This window comes from Bicyclus anynana, chromosome 4 (assembly GCF_947172395.1).
Source record: "Bicyclus anynana chromosome 4, ilBicAnyn1.1, whole genome shotgun sequence".
NCBI classification, from domain to species: Eukaryota; Metazoa; Arthropoda; class Insecta; order Lepidoptera; family Nymphalidae; genus Bicyclus; species Bicyclus anynana.
Genome location: NC_069086.1, coordinates 2,232,420 through 2,257,076, shown reverse-complemented (window position 1 = coordinate 2,257,076; position 24,657 = coordinate 2,232,420). Strand labels below are relative to the sequence as shown.

The 24,657-nt window shown below is 37.4% G+C and overlaps 4 protein-coding genes and 1 long non-coding RNA gene across 5 annotated transcripts; 2 read left to right on the top strand and 3 right to left on the bottom strand.

The window, feature by feature from the left end:
- Positions 1 to 611: 611 nt before the first annotated feature.
- Positions 612 to 2,672, bottom strand: LOC128199917 (uncharacterized). Its single transcript, XM_052891476.1, has 2 exons — positions 2,442 to 2,672; positions 612 to 1,432 (listed from the first exon to the last, which is right to left on the bottom strand). Exons 1-2 carry the CDS (start codon positions 2,623 to 2,625, stop codon positions 696 to 698), a joined length of 921 nt encoding a protein of 306 aa, XP_052747436.1. The 5' UTR covers positions 2,626 to 2,672; the 3' UTR covers positions 612 to 695.
- An 8,328-nt stretch (positions 2,673 to 11,000) lies between these two features.
- Positions 11,001 to 12,782, top strand: LOC112043213 (tubulin beta chain-like). Its single transcript, XM_024078527.2, has 2 exons — positions 11,001 to 11,057; positions 11,493 to 12,782. Exons 1-2 carry the CDS (start codon positions 11,001 to 11,003, stop codon positions 12,780 to 12,782), a joined length of 1,347 nt encoding a protein of 448 aa, XP_023934295.2.
- Positions 12,783 to 13,185: 403 nt separating this feature from the next.
- On the top strand, positions 13,186 to 16,201 carry LOC128199918 (uncharacterized). The gene is made up of 2 exons (XR_008252441.1): positions 13,186 to 13,557; positions 15,634 to 16,201. It is a non-coding gene; the product is annotated as an uncharacterized LOC128199918 (long non-coding RNA).
- A 1,407-nt stretch (positions 16,202 to 17,608) lies between these two features.
- On the bottom strand, positions 17,609 to 19,616 carry LOC112054697 (tubulin beta chain). Its single transcript, XM_024094561.2, has 2 exons — positions 19,433 to 19,616; positions 17,609 to 18,947 (listed from the first exon to the last, which is right to left on the bottom strand). The coding sequence occupies exons 1-2, from the start codon at positions 19,487 to 19,489 to the stop codon at positions 17,676 to 17,678; spliced, it is 1,329 nt and encodes a 442-aa protein (XP_023950329.1). The 5' UTR covers positions 19,490 to 19,616; the 3' UTR covers positions 17,609 to 17,675.
- A 608-nt stretch (positions 19,617 to 20,224) lies between these two features.
- On the bottom strand, positions 20,225 to 22,569 carry LOC112054700 (tubulin beta chain-like). Its single transcript, XM_024094566.2, has 2 exons — positions 22,373 to 22,569; positions 20,225 to 21,523 (listed from the first exon to the last, which is right to left on the bottom strand). The coding sequence occupies exons 1-2, from the start codon at positions 22,427 to 22,429 to the stop codon at positions 20,225 to 20,227; spliced, it is 1,356 nt and encodes a 451-aa protein (XP_023950334.2). The 5' UTR covers positions 22,430 to 22,569.
- Between the last annotated feature and the right edge of the window lie 2,088 nt (positions 22,570 to 24,657).

Here is a 24,657-nt window from a genome sequence, read left to right as displayed (position 1 = left end):
ACTGTCCCGAAAAAAAAAGCGTCGTGTTTTAAAAACGCTGTCGTGTGAACATTTACTTTTGAATGCATTTGTTGTATTTGAACGCTTTTTTAACGTCCGTTAAAAAAACTCTCGTACGGGTACGTTCACACGGAGACACGATTTGCCGAATCTTATTTTCATCGGATCTGGAAAAACCGAATGTTGTATTCACACAGCACATCTTGTTTGGCCGTATCCGACGGCCTCGTATCGGGATCTCGTGTGAACTCACCATCCGGCTTTTATTAGCAAGAGCGCGCACAGTTCCTCACGTTGATTTGGAAGCGATGGACGTGAACAGTCTTGCTATACTATACTGGTATTATCGCCATCAGCGTCGTAGAAAAAGATTGTGGTTAAACCCAATAGTACAAAGAAGATCAACAGTTGGTGCCTTTACAACTCTAATGCAGCAGTTAAGAAATGATCCACAAAAATTTTTTAACTACTTTAGAATGACTATACCTACATTTGATAATCTTTTGAAAAAAGTGGAAAAAGATTTGAAAAAGCGTGATACAAATATGAGGAAAAGCATTAGACCAGAAGAAAAATTAGCGATATGTATAAGGTAATATTGAAATACTGTATTTTATTATAATTAAATTTATTAAAAATATGATTAAGACATTATAGACAATCGCTTGGTAGGTACACAGTTTGAAGTTTCCCAACTACATATTATGAAAGTCTGGTAAATCAGAAGCATTCGATTGAATACTTTGAGACTCTGGTGATGCTTGGTACTGCGATGTAAAATAGCCTTGTGATTGTGCCACATTTGGTTGATAGTTGTATGTTGATGAGTGTGCAGGAGACCATTCATTTCGGTTCTTTATATTTTGCAATAAATTTAAGACGCCTGATTGAAATTCTAATGTTTGATTATCGTTTAGCGTTGCCAATGATGGAAGTAGACTTTTAAAGAAAAACAAATTACGGTCTTCTTTCATTTCTTCCTTCTTGTTGCATTCCATTTGATAATCTATAAACTCACTCATTTTCTTATCAAACACGTTTAAATTCTGCCTCGATGGTTTGCTTTTTTTTCTTTTTGAACCACCTACTAAATTTTCATTATCAATTTCTTGTTGACTTTCATCTGTAGCATCTTGATTATTTGCGACATCTTCACCGAATAAATTGTCCTGAGCCATCGCACTGTCATGGGTAACATCTGATGTAACTGTAGCGGCTGTACTATCGTCTGCTGGGTTTGGTGTAACAATAGTTGCACTATCATGTGTGTCAGCTGGCGACACAATTTTTTTTAAGAACAACATTTGACGATGATAAACGTAGGCTCTCGGACATGTCGCAGACGATCCTGATTTTTTTGATTTCTTTTTCTCATTAATACTCCTCATCCAGCTGTCTCTAATATTAGTCCACTTCTTTACGATCGATTTAGCTGAAAAATATAATTAAATTTACTTGCAGATATATGGCTTCTGGGTGTTCATACAAGGATTTACATTACGCCTACCGAGTCGGAGTGTCTACGATCAGTAACATTATTAAGGAAGTAACGAATGCTATTTGGAACAATTTGCATGGGGAGTTTATGACATTACCCAACACAATATCTGACTGGGAATATATCGCCAATGGATTTAATACTAGAGCAAACTTTCCCCATTGCATTGGTGCAGTGGACGGTAAACATATTAGGATAAAAAAGCCAAACAACAGTGGTTCCATGTTTATGAATTACAAAGATTTCTTTTCCATCGTATTATTAGCAGTGGTTGATTCATATTATAAATTTACATACATCTGTGTGGGCTCGTATGGAAAAGAATGCGATTCGACAATATTCAAGGAGTGTACTTTTTGGAAAAAACTAATAGATGGTGATTTGCAATTACCGGCAGCATGTCCACTGACAAACGATTCCGATTTATCGATTCCGTTTGTAGTAATAGGCGATGAAGGTTTTGGCTTGCATCAACATTTGATGAGACCTTACGGCGGAAACCATTTGGATAGAAACAAAAGAATATATAACTACAGATTAACCAGAGCTCGACGCTATGTTGAGTGCGCCTTTGGGATATTAGCTAACAAGTGGCGAATATTTCATCGTCCACTGGATGTTGATACCAGCACAGCAATATCGATTGTAAAGGCTTGCACTGTACTTCATAATTTTATAATAGATATGGAAGGTGTACAGTCGAACATAGAAACAACAAGCAATGTATCATCAGTGGTTAACGTGTTCACAGATGCACCCAATGAACAAAATAGTACACGAGGTGGACGATGTGCTAATGTTATACGATCTGAATTCACAAATTATTTTATTTCTACAGCAGGAGCTGTGCCTTGGCAAGACGAATCAATCTAACGTTAATTTTGTAACACACTGCTAATGTACAAATACTTAACCTGTTTACTTTAAAAAATTACAAACTTACCATAATCCTGCCTGTTTTTCTCCTCCATTTCTTCAAAATCTTCATTTAAATTTATACATATTTCTCGCCAGCCAGCAGTTCTCAAGTTTTTATCCTTGTATATTTCGAGAGTTTTGTCCCATAAAACTGGCCGATTTTGGACAAGAGAAATTAAATTTTCAACGTTTATATTTTTCGTCGTCATAGCGAGCGGTCAGTCAAAGCGGGCGAAAAGAACTGGCGACTGGCAAGCGCACGTGCAGTGTGTCCCTCCCGCCCACCCCTCCTTCCCAGCTTGTGCGACGCATTCGGTTTCAAGATCCGACAAAAAACCGAATCTACCCCTGCGTGTATCGTATGAACGCATCTATTGAATGCCCTATACCACTGTATCGGATCTGCATTTTGCAGTATCGCCGGATCGGTTTGTAGTCGCAAAATCGGATGTCAACTTCAGCAAGATTCGGCTTTTTTGTCGTGTCTTGAAACCGAATGCATGTGTGAACTCCTTCATTGAAATACTTATGCCACTAAACCGAATCCTGCAAAAAACCGATTCGGTAGCACGCCGTGTGAACGTGGCGTACGAATGAGGGCTAAAACGTAGAAGTGCAAAATAAAAGACATACCGGAAAACATTGAGCTATAATGTACACGGTGGTAGAGAAGACACTACTGATCACAACTGTGTACTGACGTTCTACTGCGGCGATATCACTGCACTTCCTATTAATTTCTTGCTATCTTACTACGAGTACGTTCACCAAAACGTCATTGGACGTATTTGGTCGCAAGAAAACAGACATTTTGATCGCAAGAAAACAATTTTCAATAAGCGCTGCATATTTAATAGCTTCGATAGACTTAACTGCAGACGAAAGTCTTCGAACAGTGCGTGTTGCCAGTGATGACCTACGGATCGGAGAAGGCTCAAAGTCACTATGTCCGGCAGTGGACATCCATCGGCTAATAATGATGATGATGGATGATGACGATGATAGACTTAACAAATTTTTTAGGGCTGCAACAAATTCTTTAATTGCCCAAACCTGCGCTTTTGTGTTGCGACATGATTTTTGCTTAGCATAATAGCATCCCTGGTACGTAGTACTCAATGCCAGGAAAACGAAATAAACTACGAAGCTCGGTAAAATTATTAATTTGTCGCCATGCCGCTACTCTGCCGTTGTGAAAAACTTTGACTATGGTTGCCACATAAAGACGAAATTAACATTACACTAGACTAGCTGCAACTTCGTCAGTTTTTTAATAAATGGGTTTCGATGTCACACGTCTCTCCCATATCAATACTGAAGTTCATCTAGTTAATACACTCAGACACTTTACTACTACATCATAAGCAAAGACCTTCAGGAAGAACCTGAAACGACTGTAACAACGATATTAATTACCTACGACACTTTATGAGGAGGTTCCTCAAACTGGAGTCATTGGAGTAACTATAGGATGGCAGGGTGGCCAAAACGCCATGGGCCCATTATATGAAGGTATCCGAAAAGTAATATAACATTGTTATGGGTTAAGTTAATAAATAACAGAAGCTAGTCCAATTTACAATGAGTTTATTTTACAACTACAACTATACAGATACAATTACTTCAATAATACTACTGCTAACTACTTTACTAAAACTAACTACTTGACTACTTAAAACTATGGTTGGACGCCAGGAGAGTTTTGTGGGGTTGTTGTTAATGTTCACAGGCACCGGTACTAAGTACTTATTCATAATAACATTTAAAAAAAATAACAATATACCCATTTTTCTGGGGCCTAATGAATTCACCAGGGGCCTCAGATCGTTACGCCACTGACTGAAGCCAGTTGTCTAGGCACTCAAAAGCCCCGCAAACAGATGAGCAAATATTAAAATTTTAATAGTATCTTTTATACTTTGTTTAATAATATTGTTAAAAAAATGTAAACAAATGAGAGATGTACAGTAAATGTAAGACTGAAATTCAGGTAATTTAGTTAAGAGTTGAGTTTATAGTATGCTAAACGTGGCTAAACTATGAAGCGTGATGAAATTATCAATTTGTCGACGTGACTGCGCTCTGGCGGCGAGCGAAACTTTGTCTAGGGTTGCCGCTTGAATAGTAATTAAAATTGAAAATTTTGAAATCCCACAATAGACAATCAAATAAAATTACATCCTTTTGTCGGAAATACAGATAAATTAGGTATCCTCCCATGATAATACAATCCGCGCGTCCATTTTAAAATTAGAATTAAATGGATTTTTTGGCATCAGGTAAAGCTTTATTTTACTTTTATTTTATTTATTTGTAACTAACAGCGTTTAACAAAATATTTACAAAAAATATAAACTAAACAATAATAAGGCCACATACAGTTACAAAGAAAGTTACAATATAAAGTAGGTATAACAAGTGAAAATGAAAAATATTTTTTAAAAGAAATGATAGTGAAAAATATATAAAAAATATTAATAAGTTAATCACATATAAGAAAAATAGTACAAAATTTATTTAAAAATTCGCAAGTTGAATGTAAGTGAATGAGCGTGAGAGTATGTGTGTGAGTCGGTGTGTGCGTGTGTGTGTGAGAATTAGAATGGACGTGTGTGTAGGTGTGAGAATTGGTGCATAAATCAGTTAATTTACTCACTAGGTATTCTCTAGGATAGGATTTTTTAACAGCTCTTCATGCGGTAACCTAGCTTCATATAGTCATAACTAAGATTTTTCTTTTTAACATTAGTTATGTATTTAAAAAAAACATCGCGTCTTTTAATATTATGTTAAACTACCGGACGCCCGCGACTTCGTCCGCGTGGAAATCGATTTAAGCTTTCAACCCCTATTTCACTATTTATATTTCGCATTTTTGAGTACATTAAATACTAACTCAGAACATGAACGATTTATATTAAAAAACTTCATCCCTTTTTAACCTTTAAGTGGTAGAATTTTGAAAAGTAAATCTTGAATTACATTACTTTCAGTATTATTCTAGTAGCACACAAACATTTTTAATTTCCAGGTTATATATTTTATTTTCGCAATGAATTAAATAAAAAAAAATGGAATAAAAATCCTAATAATCGATCACAAAAAAAAAAAAAATAATATACCGAGGCATAATAATATTTTAGTGATTCTAATGTAAAGTTAGTATTTGGGTACTTGACTAAATTGGTCATTTAAACAGAAAATTGTACATTTTACAATTGTACTTCCGCAAACCGATGCCCTTTTCTACATAACACTGATCAAAACAATGCACAGAATTTCTAGATTTTTTTTCTATTCCTATTTCAAAGACGGTACTGCGAGTTAAATTTACACCCCGAGAGTTTTAAGTGCAAGCACCCTCCAACCGGCTTTTAACTCTCTCAGACGTTTCACAATAAAAGATTTTTCAGCTTCCGTGAATAGGTATAATACTTGCTGCAGAGAGAAAAAAAGAAAAGCTAAAAACGTGCAGTGTAGGTCAGTGGAGCTGTGAAGTTTGAAGCGCGGCCAGATAGCGGGCAATCGGCAGTGCACCAATGTTCGATGAATATTTTTAACGGGACGGTGGGAAAATGGGTAGATTTACTTTTATGTGTCGCTTGGATTAATGGTAGAACATGACTTCAATGTGTTTGTTGTATGTGTTTTCCTTTTTTTAGCAGACTCAGAAGTGATTACAAAAATTAACGTCGTACAAAGGTTATGATTCACAACATTTGTCAAAACAACTTAATTAACAAATCCAACTGTAACCAAAATGAGACCCTAGAATGGCAGAGAATGACCTTGAGTGAAGTCACGCACTTGTAAACGTTGTGTGTAGGGTTAAAGGTACCTTTGACTGTTAACAAACACTCCCCTTTTCCACTCAAGTCACTCTCCCCGCCTATCCAAAGTAACCCATAAAGAATTACACAATAAGAGATGTGGACGGCTCGAACGCCACGAGCACACTAAAGTGGCTTATTAAACAACGAAAGTAATTTAAACACATAATACCTAAATATTGTCAACAGTGTCGAGTTGTGTGTTTAGGAAGAATGTAAATTATAAATACATAAATATAATATAATGTAAGTAAACACAAAATAGTTGTGCATGTGTGCAATCAGTGGAGTCGCTAAATTTGGATTTAGCGACTCCACTGATTGCACACTTTTTGCGGTGATTTTGTAGGCATGTAATATATCCATAGTATAAAAAATAGCCTCACTGCTGTGAAATTCAATTATTAGATAATTTCTAACGACTTCTACATTAGAGAGGCATTGTAAAGCTACCCCTAAAATAACAACTAAGTAACGGAATAAAACGATACTTGATAATCCAAAATACCACGATAAATAAAGTATTAAAACTCACGTTAAATTAAATAAATAAATTAAAAAAATAATGGATTGCTTTTTCCCCAACCCAAATAGACTCGTTTACAAGTATAATAAGTAAAATACCACCTACCATAAATAAAATAATGTGAATCAAAATTGCATCATCGATTTAATGGAATAAGTTCAAACGAGATTCATTATGGCCATAAATAAACGGTTTTAAAACTTCATTCGATATTTTTAATTGGACTTAATAGCGCGTTGTAATAAGGCTTTCAGTTTTAATGGTGTCCCGAGGTGATGAAACCGCAGGGTGGAAAACGAGTGGGCGCGTGTCGCCGAGTGCATTGTGGACATTTTTCATTTACTTTAGTCGCTATTATTTTTGCTCCAGCATTTGAACCAAGTTCAATGCTGAGCTGATACCTTTTTCATTTACTTTAGTCGCTATTAGTTTTGCTCCAGCATTTGAACCAAGTTCAATGCTGAGCTGGCACCTTTATTCGCTATTATTTTTGCTCCAGCATTTGAACCAAGTTCAATGCTGAGCTGATACTTTTTTCATTTACTTTAGTCGCTATTAGTTTTGCTCCAGCATTTGAACCAAGTTCAATGCTGAGCTGGTACCTTTTTCATTTATTTTACCTGTTATTATTTTTTCGTTTCAAGATTGCTTAGGGCATTAAGTTAGGTACCTTAATCCGGCAATGTGGTGAAGATAGATGTCAACTCTGCTATTAGCAAAACATAAACTATTCATTGCCCTTATTTTTGAAGTAGCGAAAAGAAATAACGAACGTGACATTCGATACGAGCACTAAGAGATCAACAAATAACAACAAATGGAGGTCTCTATTTTTCTACGCCGAGCGCTCTGTTTATTGAAACAACGTGTGACGAACTGAAAGCACTGTTTATACTGTAAACCGATACTCTAGGGCAAAAACAACGACCCCCTGGTTAGGGTTATCAACCCGTTCGATCACAGGGGGTCCAATTAAATCACAACGGGTGGTCTTAATATGAAAATATGTGTAGAAATATTTTTAGACATAAGGTCGCTAAACCTTTTATGTATAAAATATTTTTTTTCTTGTGTATGTTTGTCATCTAAATTCTCAGATTTGGATGGAATATTGTGTGTGCATTTGAGTGAGTCGCAACGAGTGTCGAGTCCTTGATCTGTTTTTTAATACCTACTTACTTATTATTGATGGAACAATCAGGACGTCCACTGCAGGACATGAACCTTTTGTAGGGACTTCCAAACATCACGATCTTGAGACGCCTCCATCCAGCGTATTCTTGCGACTCGCTTGATGTCGTCAGTCCACCTGGTGGAGGGTCGACCAACACTGCGTTTTCTAGTGTGGAGTCTCCATACCAGCACTTTGGGACCCCAACGTCCATTGGCTCTTCGAACTATGTGTCCCGCCCTTTATCGCAGGGCATCAACATCCAGGTTATCCACTATCTTACATTTCATCCTAAATTATAATTAAGTGTTAAACCTCTTGTGCCTGTAATTATTATATCAACGCTAATATTCAACTTTCAGGGAAGAGTTGGAGAAAGAGACTTGTTTATAAAACTCTATGAAATTACAAAGGGCAGGAAAAAGAAACATTTTTTGAGTTTTATATCTTAGCGTTTCTCTCGTTCTTTTTGTAATGAATAATAAAGGTTAGACCAGTAGCGTAGCGTGAGTTTTCCGCCGTAGCTGACTGAAAATTTGCCGCCCTCCTATTTCAATTATCAGTTCAAATTTAAGATATTTTATTCAATAATCCTGATGTACTCGTACAGGGTGACTTATTGAAAATAAATATAGCTACCACTGCTTCAGAAGGAGTACACATCTTTGAGAAAATCTATGAAACGTACGAATACGTGCACATTATATTACGAAAAAATGATGAACCGAACGAACCCATTACAAGCTTTGAAGGGGCATATTTTTGCTAGCTCTTGTCTAATAAGTTTTATGAGGCGTGCACACTTAAACTTTCCATTTTTTTTATTTCCAATTCACAAAATCGTAGCGCTTGTCTCCGTCCCCTATCGTATGCCGCCCGGGGCAATTACCCCCCTTGCCACATCGGTACGCCACTGATTTTGACTCTCTCAGATATCTTTCTAATAAGATAAACTATTATTTCAATATTTACGTAGCTTCTAATACTCATAACTGAAGATAACATGAAATAATTGAAACTTTGTACATTATGGCGCGTAAATAAGTGATTAATTATTATTAATCAAGTAATAAAAAAAATAAACCTATATTGCGCGGCAACGCAAAGACACAAATTAAAGGCTAGGAAAAAGTAAACAAAGCTGCGAAATCGATTTAATTAATAATTCTAAAAGGCATACCCGTTTAACAATGACTAACCGACCAATTAAATTAAGTGGGTTAATTAATTATCGTGATCAGTGGCAGTTAGTAAAAAAAAAATTAAACTCAATAGAAACCGCGTCCCGGGCACATGGTAACCCCCCTCCCCCCGCAATGACAGATGGCACGCCCTTGGCAGCTACGCGGGCTTAGCTCCAACAACAAACTGTATCTTGGATATATGTTAAATGAATGGTGGGTACTCACCAGCCTGCCGACGCATTTGCTGGTGGATATTCTACGGAGGAGGGCTTTTTTTTCCGTTTCATTATCGCTGTCCGTGCTATCCTCGCCGCAAGGGGGTCTCCTTTCTCCGCCTGGCTCCAACATCACACGGGCGCTCGCTCGCCGCACTCAACCGCGCACATCACACACAAAATGTGGCTACATCATACAAATATCATCAACAATTCACAATAGATCACATTGTTTGACCGCTATCTGGCTGACATTTCGAGCGAGCGCAGAGAACATTGTGACAAAAGCGACTGGGAAAACAAAACAAGCTCCCAGTCGCGGCGCCATCTGTGGACGGTGAGGCGAACTGCGTGGGAAAGGAGAGAGAGCTTTCACGAAAGTTTCAGCGTTTTGCTGAAAGCTTCGCGAAGATGGCGTCTTTCTTTTATGGCGTTACTGTGTTCTTTTAAAATGTACTTACCTAAAAACAAAAAGCAAAATGTATAGAGTCAAAAAAGCTTCCATCATCATTAACAACCAATATTCGGCTCACTGCTGAGCTCGAGTCTCCTCTCAGAATGAGAGAGGTTAGGCCAATAGTGCACCACGATGGCCCAATGCGGATTGGCAGACTTCACACACGTAGAGAATTAAGAAAATTGCTCTGGTTGCCTCACAATATTTTTCCTTCGCCGTTTGTTACGTCACAAAATTTAATTTCTTAAAATGAAAAGTTGGAGGTGCATGCCCCGGATTCGAACCCACACCCTCCGGAATCGGAGGCAGAGGTCATTTCTACTGGGCTATCACGACTTAAAACTGATAATGCTTCGAATCTTTAAAAAAAATCAATTTTAAACAAAATGGACTATTTTTTTTTTCTTTTCATTATGGCTTCGCATGTGCATGTAGCTAGTCTCCAAACATCTCATCACTTGGGCGAAAGTAGTCCAGTATACATATAGAGTAGTCCATAGTCCATCGATCCATCGTCCGTCATTGTCCGTCAGTCGGTCCTAAGTCAAGTCATGTCTTGCTTTAGTAAGGCAAAGGCAATTTTACCAAAACTTTTGATACAGTCCAATACTCTTGCATAGGTTATGCGAGAGTGTTTTACTACTTCACTTGTTCATTTTTACAGACCTATATTGAATAAAATGCATACTGGCAATAAAACTCTGAAATGCAGCAAGTATATAAAAATAAAACGAGACCTACGTGTATTTTCTACGATTTTCCCGTCAAAACCAAAAAGGCTTAAAACGTCGGGAGGCCTGAGGTAATGTAAACAAACAAACATAAAACAAGCATGACGAATAGCGAAAGAGATTGAGAGAAAACTCTTTTATTACTGACTAAAAAGTTTTTATTGACATTTATTTTCCATTATAATCTACTTAAAAGTTAAAGTAAAAACTTCTTAAAAAAAATTATTTTTCTACGAAGAAGAATAAAGTGTTCTAGAACACTATTTTGAAATTATTACATTGGGGAACAATGTGAATTTTGACTCATTTACCTGAAATCTGTACAATGAGCATAGTGTAAATTTTGCTACTATATTTTTGTATTTTTTTTATTAGTTTTAAGCTAATGATAAGTATCAACTATCGAAACGATTAGATAATTTTCGAGAAATTTACAAGTATCTGTATCAAGAAAGTGAGAAATTACCAAGATGAGGGAAATCATTAATCTACAAGTCGGTTCGTGCGGGAACCAAATTGGGGGAAAGGTATGTACGAGTATTTCGACAGTGTATATCTTCTTCTTACCCACCACACAACATAACAGCGTAGTGATTCTAAGCTCTAAATCCCCCTGTATAGAAGATGGTGATGACATATGCCTACATATTTCATCACCATCTTATGTTTTTTAACATTTATAAAGAATCTGGACAATATTTTGAGCTCTGTTTTATATAAAAAAATATTAATCGTAAAATAGAGCTTTAATCGTAAAATCTAATATTTATAGATCTTTAGATGATGGTGTCTTAAGAGTAAAATATAATAATTTTCTATATTTATGACAATGTGAATGTGAAAATGTGGACTTTATCGGGACGCGTACAAACAAAGATTTATGATAATCAATAGTCGATATTAGTATTTTACGTCAGTTTTAATTTGCCTGTGCTAACTAAAGGTTAATTAATTGTTCACAGTTCTGGGAAGTGATATCGGACGAGCACGGCGTGGACCCCAGCGGCTGTTACCATGGCGACTCGGACCTGCAGCTGGAGCGCATCAACGTGTACTACAACGAGGCGACCGGCGGCAAGTACGTGCCGCGCACTGTGCTGGTGGACCTCAAGCCGTCCACCATGGACGCGGTGCGGTCCGGCCCGTTCGGCTGCCTCTACCGCCCGGACAACTTCGTCTACGGCCAAGGCGGAGGCGCCAACAACTGGGCGAGAGGACATTACACGGAAGGAGTAGAGATCCTAGAGTCTGTACTGGACGTCGTTCGACGCGAGGCGGAAAGCTGCGACTGCATGCAGGGCTTCCAGTTCAGTCACTCGTTAGGCGGCGGCACTGGCGCCGGACTGGGCACTTTGCTGGTCAATCGAATAAGGGAGGAGTACCCTGACCGCATCATCCTATCCTTCTCTGTGTTGCCCAGTGCAAGGGTCTCGGACTGCGTCGTCGAACCCTACAACACTGTTCTGGCTTTGAACCAGCTTGTAGAAAATACAGACCACACCTTCTGTTTGGACAACGAGGCGCTCTACGATATATGCTTTAGAACGCTGAAGTTGACTACGCCTACGTATGGTGATTTAAATCATTTGGTGTGCGCAACCATGTCTGGTATAACGACGTGTCTTCGTTTCCCGGGACAGCTGAACGCGGATTTGAGAAAGTTGGCGGTGAATATGGTCCCGTTCCCGCGCCTTCACTTCTACACTCCCGGGTTCGCGCCACTGACGTCTAGAGGAGCGCAACAGTACAGAGCGCTGACAGTTCCAGAGCTGACACTGCAGATGTTTGACGCCAAGAATATGATGACCGCTTGTGACCCTCGTCACGGGCGGTATCTTACTGTAGCGACGATATTCCGCGGGCGGATGTCTATGAAGGAAGTGGACGAACAACTTTTGAATATACAAAACAAAAACAGCACATACTTCGTGGAATGGATACCGAATAATGTGAAGATTGCAGTTTGTGATATCCCTCCGCGTGGGTTAAAAATGGCGTCCACTTTTATTGGGAATACGACAGCGATACAGATCGTTTTCAAGAGGATAACGGAGCAATTCGTGGCCATGTTCAGGCGGAAAGCGTTTCTCCACTGGTACACTGGGGAGGGCATGGATGAGATGGAGTTCACAGAAGCTGAGAGCAATGTCAATGACCTTATCTCAGAGTACCAACAGTACCAGGACGCTACAGCGGATGATGAGGGGGAGTTTGATGAGGAAGCCGAGGGTGAAGAAGAGGGTATGGAGTAACTATTGTTTGGTGTTTCATCCATTTGTGTACGTTTTTATTTGTTTTAAAATAAAAATTATATTGCTATATATTTTTATTTTACTGTTCAGATTTACATTCTAAATAGATAGGTAGCAGAAAGTTTCATTTATTGGACGCATGTAGGCAAGGGTAAGTCAAAGCGCACTTGAAACTAAAAACGCCATCGCTTCAACTCGAGCAGTCCAACATTCTTTGTATGAAACTCCTTATTGCAATAATTGCACACTAAACCAAATCGTGGCTTGATCGGCCCCTCCGAAGATTGCCCTGACCAGCCCTAACCATACGGCGAGCTGCATGAGTACTCGCGGGTAAAACACTTTGGACGGTCCTCGTCATAGATTTAGTGTAGCGTGGTCCCACGCCGCATACCGCGGTTTATTCCCCGTGGTCCCTGCGCCGTAGTCCCTGCAGGGACCACGGGGAATAAATTCCCCGTGGTCCCTGCGAGACATATAATACTGCCGAATTAAAAATATGTAGTGATCAATGTTATATTCGATTTATTTTCAATAAATCGGGAATACTTTTAACGTCATCGGGAATACGTTTAACGTATTGTTATTGATTAAATTTATCTTATTAACCGACTTCAAAAAATGAGGTTATCAAAAAAATCACACATACGTGTAGAAACACGTATGTTTTTTTATTTATTTTTTTTCATTTTTTTTTATGTTTTATTAATCGGGAATACGTTTAACGTATTTTTATTGATTAAATCTATCTTATTAACCGACTTCAAAAAAGGAGGTTATCAATTCTACACGTATGTTTTTTTTTTCTTTTTTTATGTTTGTTACCATCATCATCATCATCATTTATTTAGTAACTAATTTCGATTTTTTTTATTTGAAAGAGTATACTTGGTCCCATCTATTTTCATGAAAATCGGTTTAGTAATTTTGTATTAAAATCAAAATAACATAAATACGTCTTTGAAGTCGGACATTTTTGAAAATTTTGCACCTTTTCTTGGTGAGATCAGAAAGAACAATCACCCATATTTAATTACTTTTTAACCGACTTCAAAAATGGAAGGTTCTCGATTCGACGCGAATTTCTATATTTTAGATTAATTAGTACCTTATAAATTCGTTATTTATTAACGAATTTCGATACTTTTTACTTCCCGCATCACACTATTTTCCATATTTATTTGCCAGTTGTGGGTAATAAGCATGCTCATTATTAGCAATGTTGCGATACACATGCTAATAAGTAGCAACAGCTCAATGGTAGCATGCTTTCGTGCTTGAAATGAGTGTGTGTAACAGTAGCTTTATGCTTTATTATGTGATACGTTTTTGTTTTTATAATAATAATGCAGACAAACGAACGTAAGAACCATTAAAACCATGACGGCCACGTGGTGCAGTGGGTAGTGATGCTTCCTGCATCCACGGCTGTGAGTTCGATTCCTACAACTGGCAAATAAATATGGAAAATAGTGTGATGAAAAGTAAAAAGTATCGAAATTCGTTAATAAATAACGAATTTATAAGGTACTAATTAATCTAAAATATAGAAATTCGCGTCGAATCGAGAACCTTCCATTTTTGAAGTCGGTTAAAAAGTGATTAAATATGGGTGATTGTTCTTTCTGATCTCACCAAGAAACCTTTTCTTGGTGAGATCAAGCAAAATTTTCAAAAATGTCCGACTTCAAAGACGTATTTAAGTTATTTTGATTTTAATACAAAATTACTAAACCGATTTTCATGAAAATAGATGGGACCAAGTATACTCTTTCAAATAAAAAAAAAATCGAAATTAGTTAATAAATAAATGATGATGATAATGGTAACAAACATTAAAAAAAAAACATACGTGTAGAATTGATAACCTCCTTTTTTGAAGTCGGTTAATAAGATAGATTTAATCAATAAAAATACGTTAAACGTATTCCTGATTAATAAAACAGAAAAAAAATGAAAGAAAATAATTTAAAAAATATACGTGTTTCTACACGTATGTGTGATTTTTTTGGTTTATTCCCCGTGGTCCCTGCGCCGTAGTCCCTGCAGGGACCATGGGGAATAAATTCCCCGTGGTCCCTGCGAGACATATAATACTGCCGAATTAAAAATATGTAGTGATCAATGTTGTATTCGATTTATTTTCAATAAATCGGGAATACTTTTAACGTAATCGGGAATACGTTTAACGTATTTTTATTGATTAAATCTATCTTATTAACCGACTTCAAAAAAAGGAGGTTATCAATTCTACACGTATGTTTTTTTTATTTTATTTTTTAATTTTTTTTATCACCTCATGATCATTTATTTATTGGTTTATTCCCCGTGCTCCCTGCGCCGTAGTCCCTGCAGGGACCACGGGGAATAAATTCCCCGTGGTCCCTGCGAGACATATAATACTGCCGAATTAAAAATATGTAGTGATCAATGTTATATTCGATTTATTTTCAATAAATCGGGAATACTTTTAACGTAATCGGGAATACGTTTAACGTATTTTTATTGATTAAATCTATCTTATTAACCGACTTCAAAAAAAGGAGGTTATCAATTCTACACGTATGTTTTTTTTATTTTATTTTTTAATTTTTTTTATCACCTCATGATCATTTATTTATTGGTTTATTCCCCGTGGTCCCTGCGCCGTAGTCCCTGCAGGGACCACGGGGAATATATTCCCCGTGGTCCTTGCGAGACATATAATACTGCCGAATTAAAAATATGTAGTTATCAATGTTATATTCGATTTATTTTCAATAAATCGGGAATACTTTTAACGTCATCGGGAATACGTTTAACGTATTGTTATTGATTAAATTTATCTTATTAACCGACTTCAAAAAATGAGGTTATCAAAAAAATCACACATACGTGTAGAAACACGTATGTTTTTTTATTTTTATTTTTTTATGTTTTATTAATCGGGAATACGTTTAACGTATTTTTATTGATTAAATCTATCTTATTAACCGACTTCAAAAAAGAAGGTTATCAATTCTACACGTATGTTTATTTTTCTTTTTTTATGTTTGTTACCATCATCATCATCTTTTATTTAGTAACTAATTTCGATTTTTTTTATTTGAAAGAGTATACTTGGTCCCATCTATTTTCATGAAAATCGGTTTAGTAATTTTGTATTAAAATCAAAATAACTTAAATACGTCTTTGAAGTCGGACATTTTTGAAAATTTTGCACCTTTTCTTGGTGAGATCAGAAAGAACAATCACCCATATTTAATCACTTTTTAACCGACTTCAAAAATGGAAGGTTCTCGATTCGACGCGAATTTCTATATTTTAGATTAATTAGTACCTTATAAATTCGTTATTTATTAACGAATTTCGATACTTTTTACTTTTCATCACACTATTTTCCATATTTATTTGCCAGTTGTAGGAATCGAACTCACAGCCGTGGATGCAGGAAGCATCACTACCCACTGCACCACATGGCCGTTTTAATGGTTCTTACGTTCGTTTGTCTGCATTCTTATTATAAAAACAAAAACGTATCACATAATAAAGCATAAAGCTACTGTTACACATACTCATTTCAAGCACGAAAGCATGCTACCATTGAGCTGTTGCTACTTATTAGCATGTGTATTGCAACATTGCTAATAATGAGCATGCTTATTACCCACAACTGGCAAATAAATATGGAAAATAGTGTGATGCGGGAAGTAAAAAGTATCGAAATTCGTTAATAAATAACGAATTTATAAGGTACTAATTAATCTAAAATATAGAAATTCGCGTCGAATCGAGAACCTTCCATTTTTGAAGTCGGTTAAAAAGTAATTAAATATGGGTGATTGTTCTTTCTGATCTCACCAAGAAAAGGTGCAAAATTTTCAAAAATGTCCGACTTCAAAGACGTATTTAAGTTATTTTGATTTTAATACAAAATTACTAAACCGATTTTCATGAAAATAGATGGGACCAAGTATACTCTTTCAAATAAAAAAAATCGAAATTAGTTACTAAATAAAAGATGATGATGATGGTAACAAACATAAAAAAAGAAAAATAAACATACGTGTAGAATTGATAACCTTCTTTTTTGAAGTCGGTTAATAAGATAGATTTAATCAATAAAAATACGTTAAACGTATTCCCGATTAATAAAACATAAAAAAATAAAAATAAAAAAACATACGTGTTTCTACACGTATGTGTGATTCTTTTGATAACCTCATTTTTTGAAGTCGGTTAATAAGATAAATTTAATCAATAACAATACGTTAAACGTATTCCCGATGACGTTAAAAGTATTCTCGATTTATTGAAAATAAATCGAATATAACATTGATCACTACATATTTTTAATTCGGCAGTATTATATGTCTCGCAGGGACCACGGGGAATTTATTCCCCGTGGTCCCTGCAGGGACTACGGCGCAGGGACCACGGGGAATAAACCATTTTTTTGATAACCTCATTTTTTGAAGTCGGTTAATAAGATAAATTTAATCAATAACAATACGTTGAACGTATTCCCGATGACGTTAAAAGTATTCCCGATTTATTGAAAATAAATCGAATATAACATTGATCACTACATATTTTTAATTCGGCAGTATTATATGTCTCGCAGGGACCACGGGGAATAAACCATGCCGCAGCGGTGTGCGACACGATCAAGAGACCATAGCTTTATTACGGTCTATGTGTGACAAGTTTTTTGTAGTTTCCGTAAAAACGGGTACCGGCTACACGGGAGACTGAACTAAATTAAAAATATACTGCAATAATTAAAAATCAAGAATTTATACATATTTTTATTTAAAACTTTTTCCAAATATAAAATATACACTTAAAACTGGTACACCTACACTAAACAAAACAAACAAATGAACAAAAAAACAGACGTTGGACAAACAAACATTACTCTTCCACTTCTTCGTCGAATTCTCCTTCATCATCAGCCGTAGCTTCCTGGTACTGCTGATACTCGGAGACCAGATCATTCATGTTACTCTCTGCTTCGGTGAACTCCATCTCATCCATACCCTCACCAGTGTACCAATGCAGGAAAGCCTTGCGCCTGAACATGGCTGTGAATTGCTCAGATATCCTCTTAAACAATTCCTGGATAGCTGTGGTGTTCCCAATAAAGGTGGCAGACATTTTCAAACCACGTGGAGGAATGTCGCAAACGGCTGTCTTAACGTTATTAGGAATCCATTCTACGAAGTAACTGCTATTCTTGTTTTGGATGTTAAGCATTTGCTCGTCAACTTCTTTCATGGACATTCGTCCGCGGAAGACTGCAGCAACGGTGAGGTATCGTCCGTGACGTGGATCGCAAGCGGCCATCATGTTTTTAGCGTCAAACATCTGTTGAGTCAATTCGGGGACGGACAACGCTCGATATTGCTGGCTCCCTCTAGACGTCAGAGGAGCGAACCCTGGCATAAAGAAATGTAACCTCGGGAACGGCACCATATTCACAGCGAGCTTCCGCAAATCCGCATTCAACTGACCCGGAAATCGTAGACAAGTTGTGACCCCTGACATCGTAGCTGAAACCAAATGGTTCAAGTCCCCATACGTGGGAGTGGTCAACTTCAATGTTCGGAAGCAAATATCGTACAGCGCTTCATTGTCTATGCAATACGTCTCGTCTGTGTTTTCAACCAGTTGATGGACTGATAGAGTAGCGTTATACGGTTCTACGACAGTATCGGAGACCTTAGGACTCGGGACGACTGAAAACGTATTCATGATTCGGTCAGGATATTCCTCTCTGATCTTCGATATGAGTAAGGTTCCCATACCGGAACCCGTTCCGCCTCCGAGGGAATGTGTCAGTTGAAATCCTTGCAAACAGTCGCAGCCTTCAGCTTCTTTTCGTACCACATCGAGAACTGAATCGACCAGCTCGGCACCTTCGGTGTAATGGCCTTTAGCCCAGTTGTTTCCAGCTCCCGACTGGCCAAAAACGAAGTTGTCTGGGCGGAAAATTTGGCCGAATGGGCCAGAACGTACGGAGTCCATGGTACCAGGTTCCAAGTCGACAAGAATTGCTCTCGGGACGTACTTGCTTCCGGAAGCTTCATTGTAGTACACGTTGATGCGTTCTAGCTGCAAATCGGAGTCGCCTTGATATGCGCCGGAGGGGTCGATGCCGTGTTCATCGGAGATCACCTCCCAGAACTGTAAACAATAATAGTTGTAAAAGTTTTAAAGAATATTAAGTATATTCTAAAGATAAACTCTACTACATACTACATAGGTATGTGGAATAACTGCCTCGTAAGTCTACACGACATGGCTCACGAAGTTTAGAGTTAAGCCGTTGTTTCTGGTCATTGTCAATAACATCTGATAATGATCGTTACATAGTCACCCTGTCACCCTGTCACCCCGCACGCATTGGAGGAGCGTGGTTGGTATTCGCTACAAACACATAAATTAAACAAATAAAAAAAATCTCGTCTGGAAAAATTTGAAGACAAACACCTTTTGACAAAATGTGAATGTGAATTCGTCTATGCTAAAAATCAGCCAGTATGTAATTAAAAACAGATTATGACCTCTGGATCACGTGGATTTTAACCTGGATTTTAAGATTTTATTAATTATATGGATAGCTTAGGTACAGCTCCATAAATATTAGGGCACCGACAATATATTTTTACCTTAGCTCCAATCTGGTTGCCACATTGTCCGGCCTGGATGTGGACGATTTCCCTCATTTTTAATTCACAAAAAATTTAAAACCAAAACAAAAAGGTGGTTAAAATTTCAACTCAAAATGGTCATATAAAAAAATGTATAAAAAAAATAAAATGTGTGAAAAATCACTGCGTGTGCATCGTACACCGAATTTTCTTGAGAATTGATTCGAAATTGTTCTAAGATTATTGAATGAATAGAAAAGCGTTCCAAATTCAAAATTTACATTTTTCATAATCTAAGCGTTTACTAGCTGCAGATAACTAAAAAAGTTTTATTATAACTGGCTTTTAGTCCCTCAGACGAATACCAGGTTTTTTAACATTTACTCTTTTAATTTTACTGCTAATGCATTTTTGTGTAAATAATACATTACCTAAATACCTACATTATATATCGTCTGTATAGTATATACCGTAAATATTTATTTTGGTTTAAATCTTTTGTATTAGAGGGGTCCTGTTTCACATTATTAGACTAATTCAGTTTCATAATTAGTACGGAATAGTAGTAATTTAGTAGTAACATGTACGGAACTACTTGTTTTTGTTTTCATTCTTATTTTACGATATCTGGGGGCATGACAGTGCCCCTACTAAGTTGAGCAAAAAGGGGCAGGTAGGCACGTGCCTACCTTCCTTTTCTCGAGGCAGTTCAGCCCATATTCTGCCACTTTACTAAAAACCTACTAACAGAAAATTACAATTAAAAGCAACAATAATTTAATAAATAAATATAAAAGAAACTATAACAGGTCATTCATCGGTTTCGTCATCATTAGGCGCAGATTCATCTTCTTCGCCCTCGAACTCCTGCTCATCGACCACCGCGTCCTGATACTGTTGGTACTCCGAAATTAAATCATTCAGATTATTATCTGCCTCCGTAAAATCATTCTCATCCATTCCCTCGCCCGTATACCAATGAACGAAAGCCTTCCTTCTGAACATTGACGTAAATTGTTCAGAGACCCGCTTAAAAAGTTCCTGAATCGCTGTAGTGTTACCAATAAATGTCGCAGACATCTTCATCCCTCTCGGGGGTATGTCACATACTGCAGTTTTCACGTTATTGGGTATCCATTTCACGAAAAAGTCCTTATTCTTCGTCTGGATGTTCAGCATCTGTTCGTCGACTTCTTTCATGGACATACGGCCGCGGAAAACTGCGGCGACAGTCAAATAGCGACCGCGACGTGGATCACACGCTGCCATCATGTTCTTAGAATCAAACATCTGCAGAGTCAACTCTGGTACAGTCAGCGCGCGGTATTTTTGACTGCCACGAGCGGTTAACGGCGCAAATCCAGGCATAAAGAAATGCAGCCGTGGAAACGGAACCATGTTGACTGCAAGCTTACGTAAATCTGCGTTTAACTGTCCGGGGAATCGTAAACACGTCGTCACTCCTGACATAGTGGCTGACACCAAATGGTTCAAATCCCCATACGTAGGCGTCTGTAGCCTTAATGTTCGGAAGCAGATATCGTACAGCGCTTCGTTGTCGATGCAAAAACATTCATCCGAGTTTTCTATCAACTGGTTTACAGACAACGTTGCGTTGTATGGTTCCACAACCGTATCTGACACTTTGGGACTTGGCACTATTGAAAAGGTTAAGATTATTCTATCAGCATATTCATCTCGAAGGCTTGAGAGAAGTAAAGTGCCCAAACCAGATCCAGTGCCGCCACCGATTGAATGGACGACTTGGAAACCTTGCAAACAATCGACGCCCTCTGCCTCTTTTCTGACGACATCTAAAATAGGTTCAAGCAAATCTGCCCCTTCGGTGTAGTGTCCTTTAGCCCAATTGTTGCCTGCACCAGTCATGCCGTAGACGATGTTGTCAGGTCTGTAAATTTGTCCGTAAGGTCCAGCTCGGAGGGAGTCCATGGTCCCAGGTTCGAGGTCGACTAGCACGGCGCGCGGGACGTACTTCCCGCCGGCTCCTTCGTTGTAATAAACATTAACCCGCTCAAGTTGGAGATCGGAATCTCCAGAGTAACAGCCGTTGGGATCTATACCGTGTTCGTCGGATATCACTTCCCAGAACTGAAAGAAAGTTAAAGATAGAGATATAAATATAGATAGGTAGGTATTATTACTGAAAAGTTATATACTGGTAACTTCCTTTGTCTAGTAACTAGAAAACATCGTGAGGAAACCTGCATACCAGAGAATTTTCTTAATTCTCTGTGTGTGTGTGAAGTCTGCCAATCCGCATTGGGCCAGCGTGGTGGATTATTGGCCAAACCCCTCTCAAGCTGAGAGGAGACTTGAGCTCAGCAGTGAGGCGAATATGGATTGATAATGATTACCAGGGTAGGGGTAGAGTAGAGGTAGGGTAGGTGTAGTTGAAAGTTTACATCGAGATTCACGCGGACGAAGTCGCAGACATCCGCTAGTTAACTAATAAAATCGTGTACCTAAGTGATACCGAATTGTAACGATGACGTTGTGACTTGGACCTACAGATAACGAGATCCCAGGTTCGATTCCTTGGTTGACGAAATACCTAGCGGTCTGGTGTTGGGAAGAGGGTGGTGTATGGCGCTTAACTTAAAATTTAAGCTGCTAGGGTTCCAAACAACCCTAGCAGCTTAAATTTTAAGTTTTCGGGTTCAATTAGGCTTAGTTTACAAGCACTTTTAACGTCAAGTTAACGTTTAAAAGTGCTTGTAAAGTAAGCCTAATTGAAATAAATGAATTTTTATTTTAACACCCGGCTGTGGTTCGAAGCGGACGTTAAGCTGTCAGTCCTAGTCATTAACATCTTGTAGAATTACAGTTATTAACACCATACGCCCACCAACCCACATTGCAGTTGCGTGGTGGGTGTAACCTCCGAACCCCCACTTCTCTAAGGAGTGGGCCATTAATACCCATAGCAAAAACTCATACCTTTGCTCCAATCTGGTTTCCACATCGACCGACCTGAATATGAACGATTTCCCTCATGATTAGAAATTTACAGAGAATTTAGTGAACAAACAAAAAGAAAATCATAAATTATTTACAAAATAAAGTAAAAAATTAATAATTTTCAAAACTTCTTACATTTAAATAAACTACTTAATCTAAACTAAATTCAAAAGTGAAATTTTATCTCATGCATAGCCATACTGAATTATTGTTATTCATAGCGGGTTGGCTACGCATTCTTCACTGTTATTTTGAAAAAGGAGGTCAACAATTAGATGCTTTTTTTAAAACTATTATGCCAGCCAATGACGATCAAGTAATATCACATGCCTGCAGCGCTAACGGCTTGACCTCCGATAAAACTGATCGTGAGTTGGTTGCGGACGCGCTGCAGGGATGTGAGATTACTTGATCGTCAATGGCTGCCTTTATCTTCATCTCAAGCAATGTCTCAAGAGACTCGTAAATATCTACACATTCACAGCATGCTAAATTTTCGAGGATATCGGTCAGAGGGACTTTCGTGCCCAAAAGAAGGTCTCAACAATTATTTTTGTCAAACCTTGTATGTTTTAACCAATAAAGATTCGTATTTATATTAGAATTTTACGATCCGGACGATGACAGAGTCCTGCAATGGCCCGCTCTTCCTCATTATATAAAAGCTGAAAGTTTGACAGCTCTTCTCTTGTCAGCAACCATGCAGTTGAAACAGAGGTCTCATCTGCATGAGAGAATTGTCCAATTTCTTATATTTCCTATAGGATACCACGAGAAATATGTCTCCAGTCTTTAGATACATAGCATATAGAGACCCTTGAACTTTGAAACAGTGCTTTTGTAGGGTTGCCACGAAACTAAAGTGACTGGCAACTAGAGATAAGATTTCTCATATTATTTATTCGGTAATTAGAGAAATTGTAGAAGACTAATAAATAAAATAAAACAATGATATTTATATTCATTAAAAATTCTTTATTAAAAATCTTACGTTTCCAAAATCTTAATTTATTACGTGTGCTTACAAAGATGAAAAACATTATACTAATAATTATTATTATTTTACCATTCTTTGGTGTTCACAACGATGTACCATTACTATATAATGGACAAAAGGAAATTATTGCACGTGATACATAAATTACTGTTACTATTCTGCCATACAACCATAATAGTTAAGGGAAAATTAAACGACGCGGTTTTTACGCGCAGAAAACGCACATCCCTCGAGATTTTTTTACAGGAGTTACTAAAACAATACAATCCTTGTATTGTACCAGACTTCGAGTATTTATATCTACAATGAACGTATTTATTCCACCATCACTTTACAAAATTTCTAAATGGATGAACATCATAATCTTAGGATCTTATTTTCTTTCCTTCCCTTTTCCTTTCTTCTACAAAACACTGGCTGACATCCAAACCAACAAACTTTTCAATTCGAAAAGCGATTGTGGAATGCCCTCTCGGCGTCAGCGTTCTCTGCGACCTGGTAAGCCTGACATTGTTGCGCCAAGCAGAAGGTATTAGGAAAAAGACTTCCTACAGTTATTTTCATGTAGGATGTTGCGGTGACAGTTCGTTTCACTCTTGAAATTGCGATTCACGATAATAATAAATACCTATTATGAACGTCATACAGGCGACTGTCACCGTACCCATGCTATCTGAAAAACATTTGAATACCTTTATCTTAGCGCCGCAACTTAGACATTACATTGCCTTCTATCAGACATTATTAAAACTATGAAGCACAACCATACCATTTAGAATATAAAAAAATAATTTTTCTTTCACGTTTTAAATAATAATTGTTACAAGAGGGTCTTGTTTTGGCATTACAGTAATAGAAATTCTGTAATGCCTGTTTTTTATTAAATGTTTAAACACGACCATTTAATTCATGGCAGAATAAGTACATAATTGCGTGCAAATACTCTCTTATGAACCGGCAATCATCTGACAAAGCAAACTTAAACTAAGCAAAGCGGCGCACTTTTTTAAATTTAATACAATGCTGGAGTTGAACTATGTAAAAAATATATAACACTTAAATAATAAGGTGTAAATAAATGTTCTACTTCGTTTCAACACTAGTAATGTAATAGATAGTTTAACAGTAAAAAGACGCCTAAATTCGCTGCACTTCGTCAGATGAGCGCCAGTCCTAAATATAGTAACCGTGTGATTTATGTGCGTTTAAATAAACGCCTCGTGTAACGCCTCTTAAAACAATGAACATAATCATATACATGGTGATT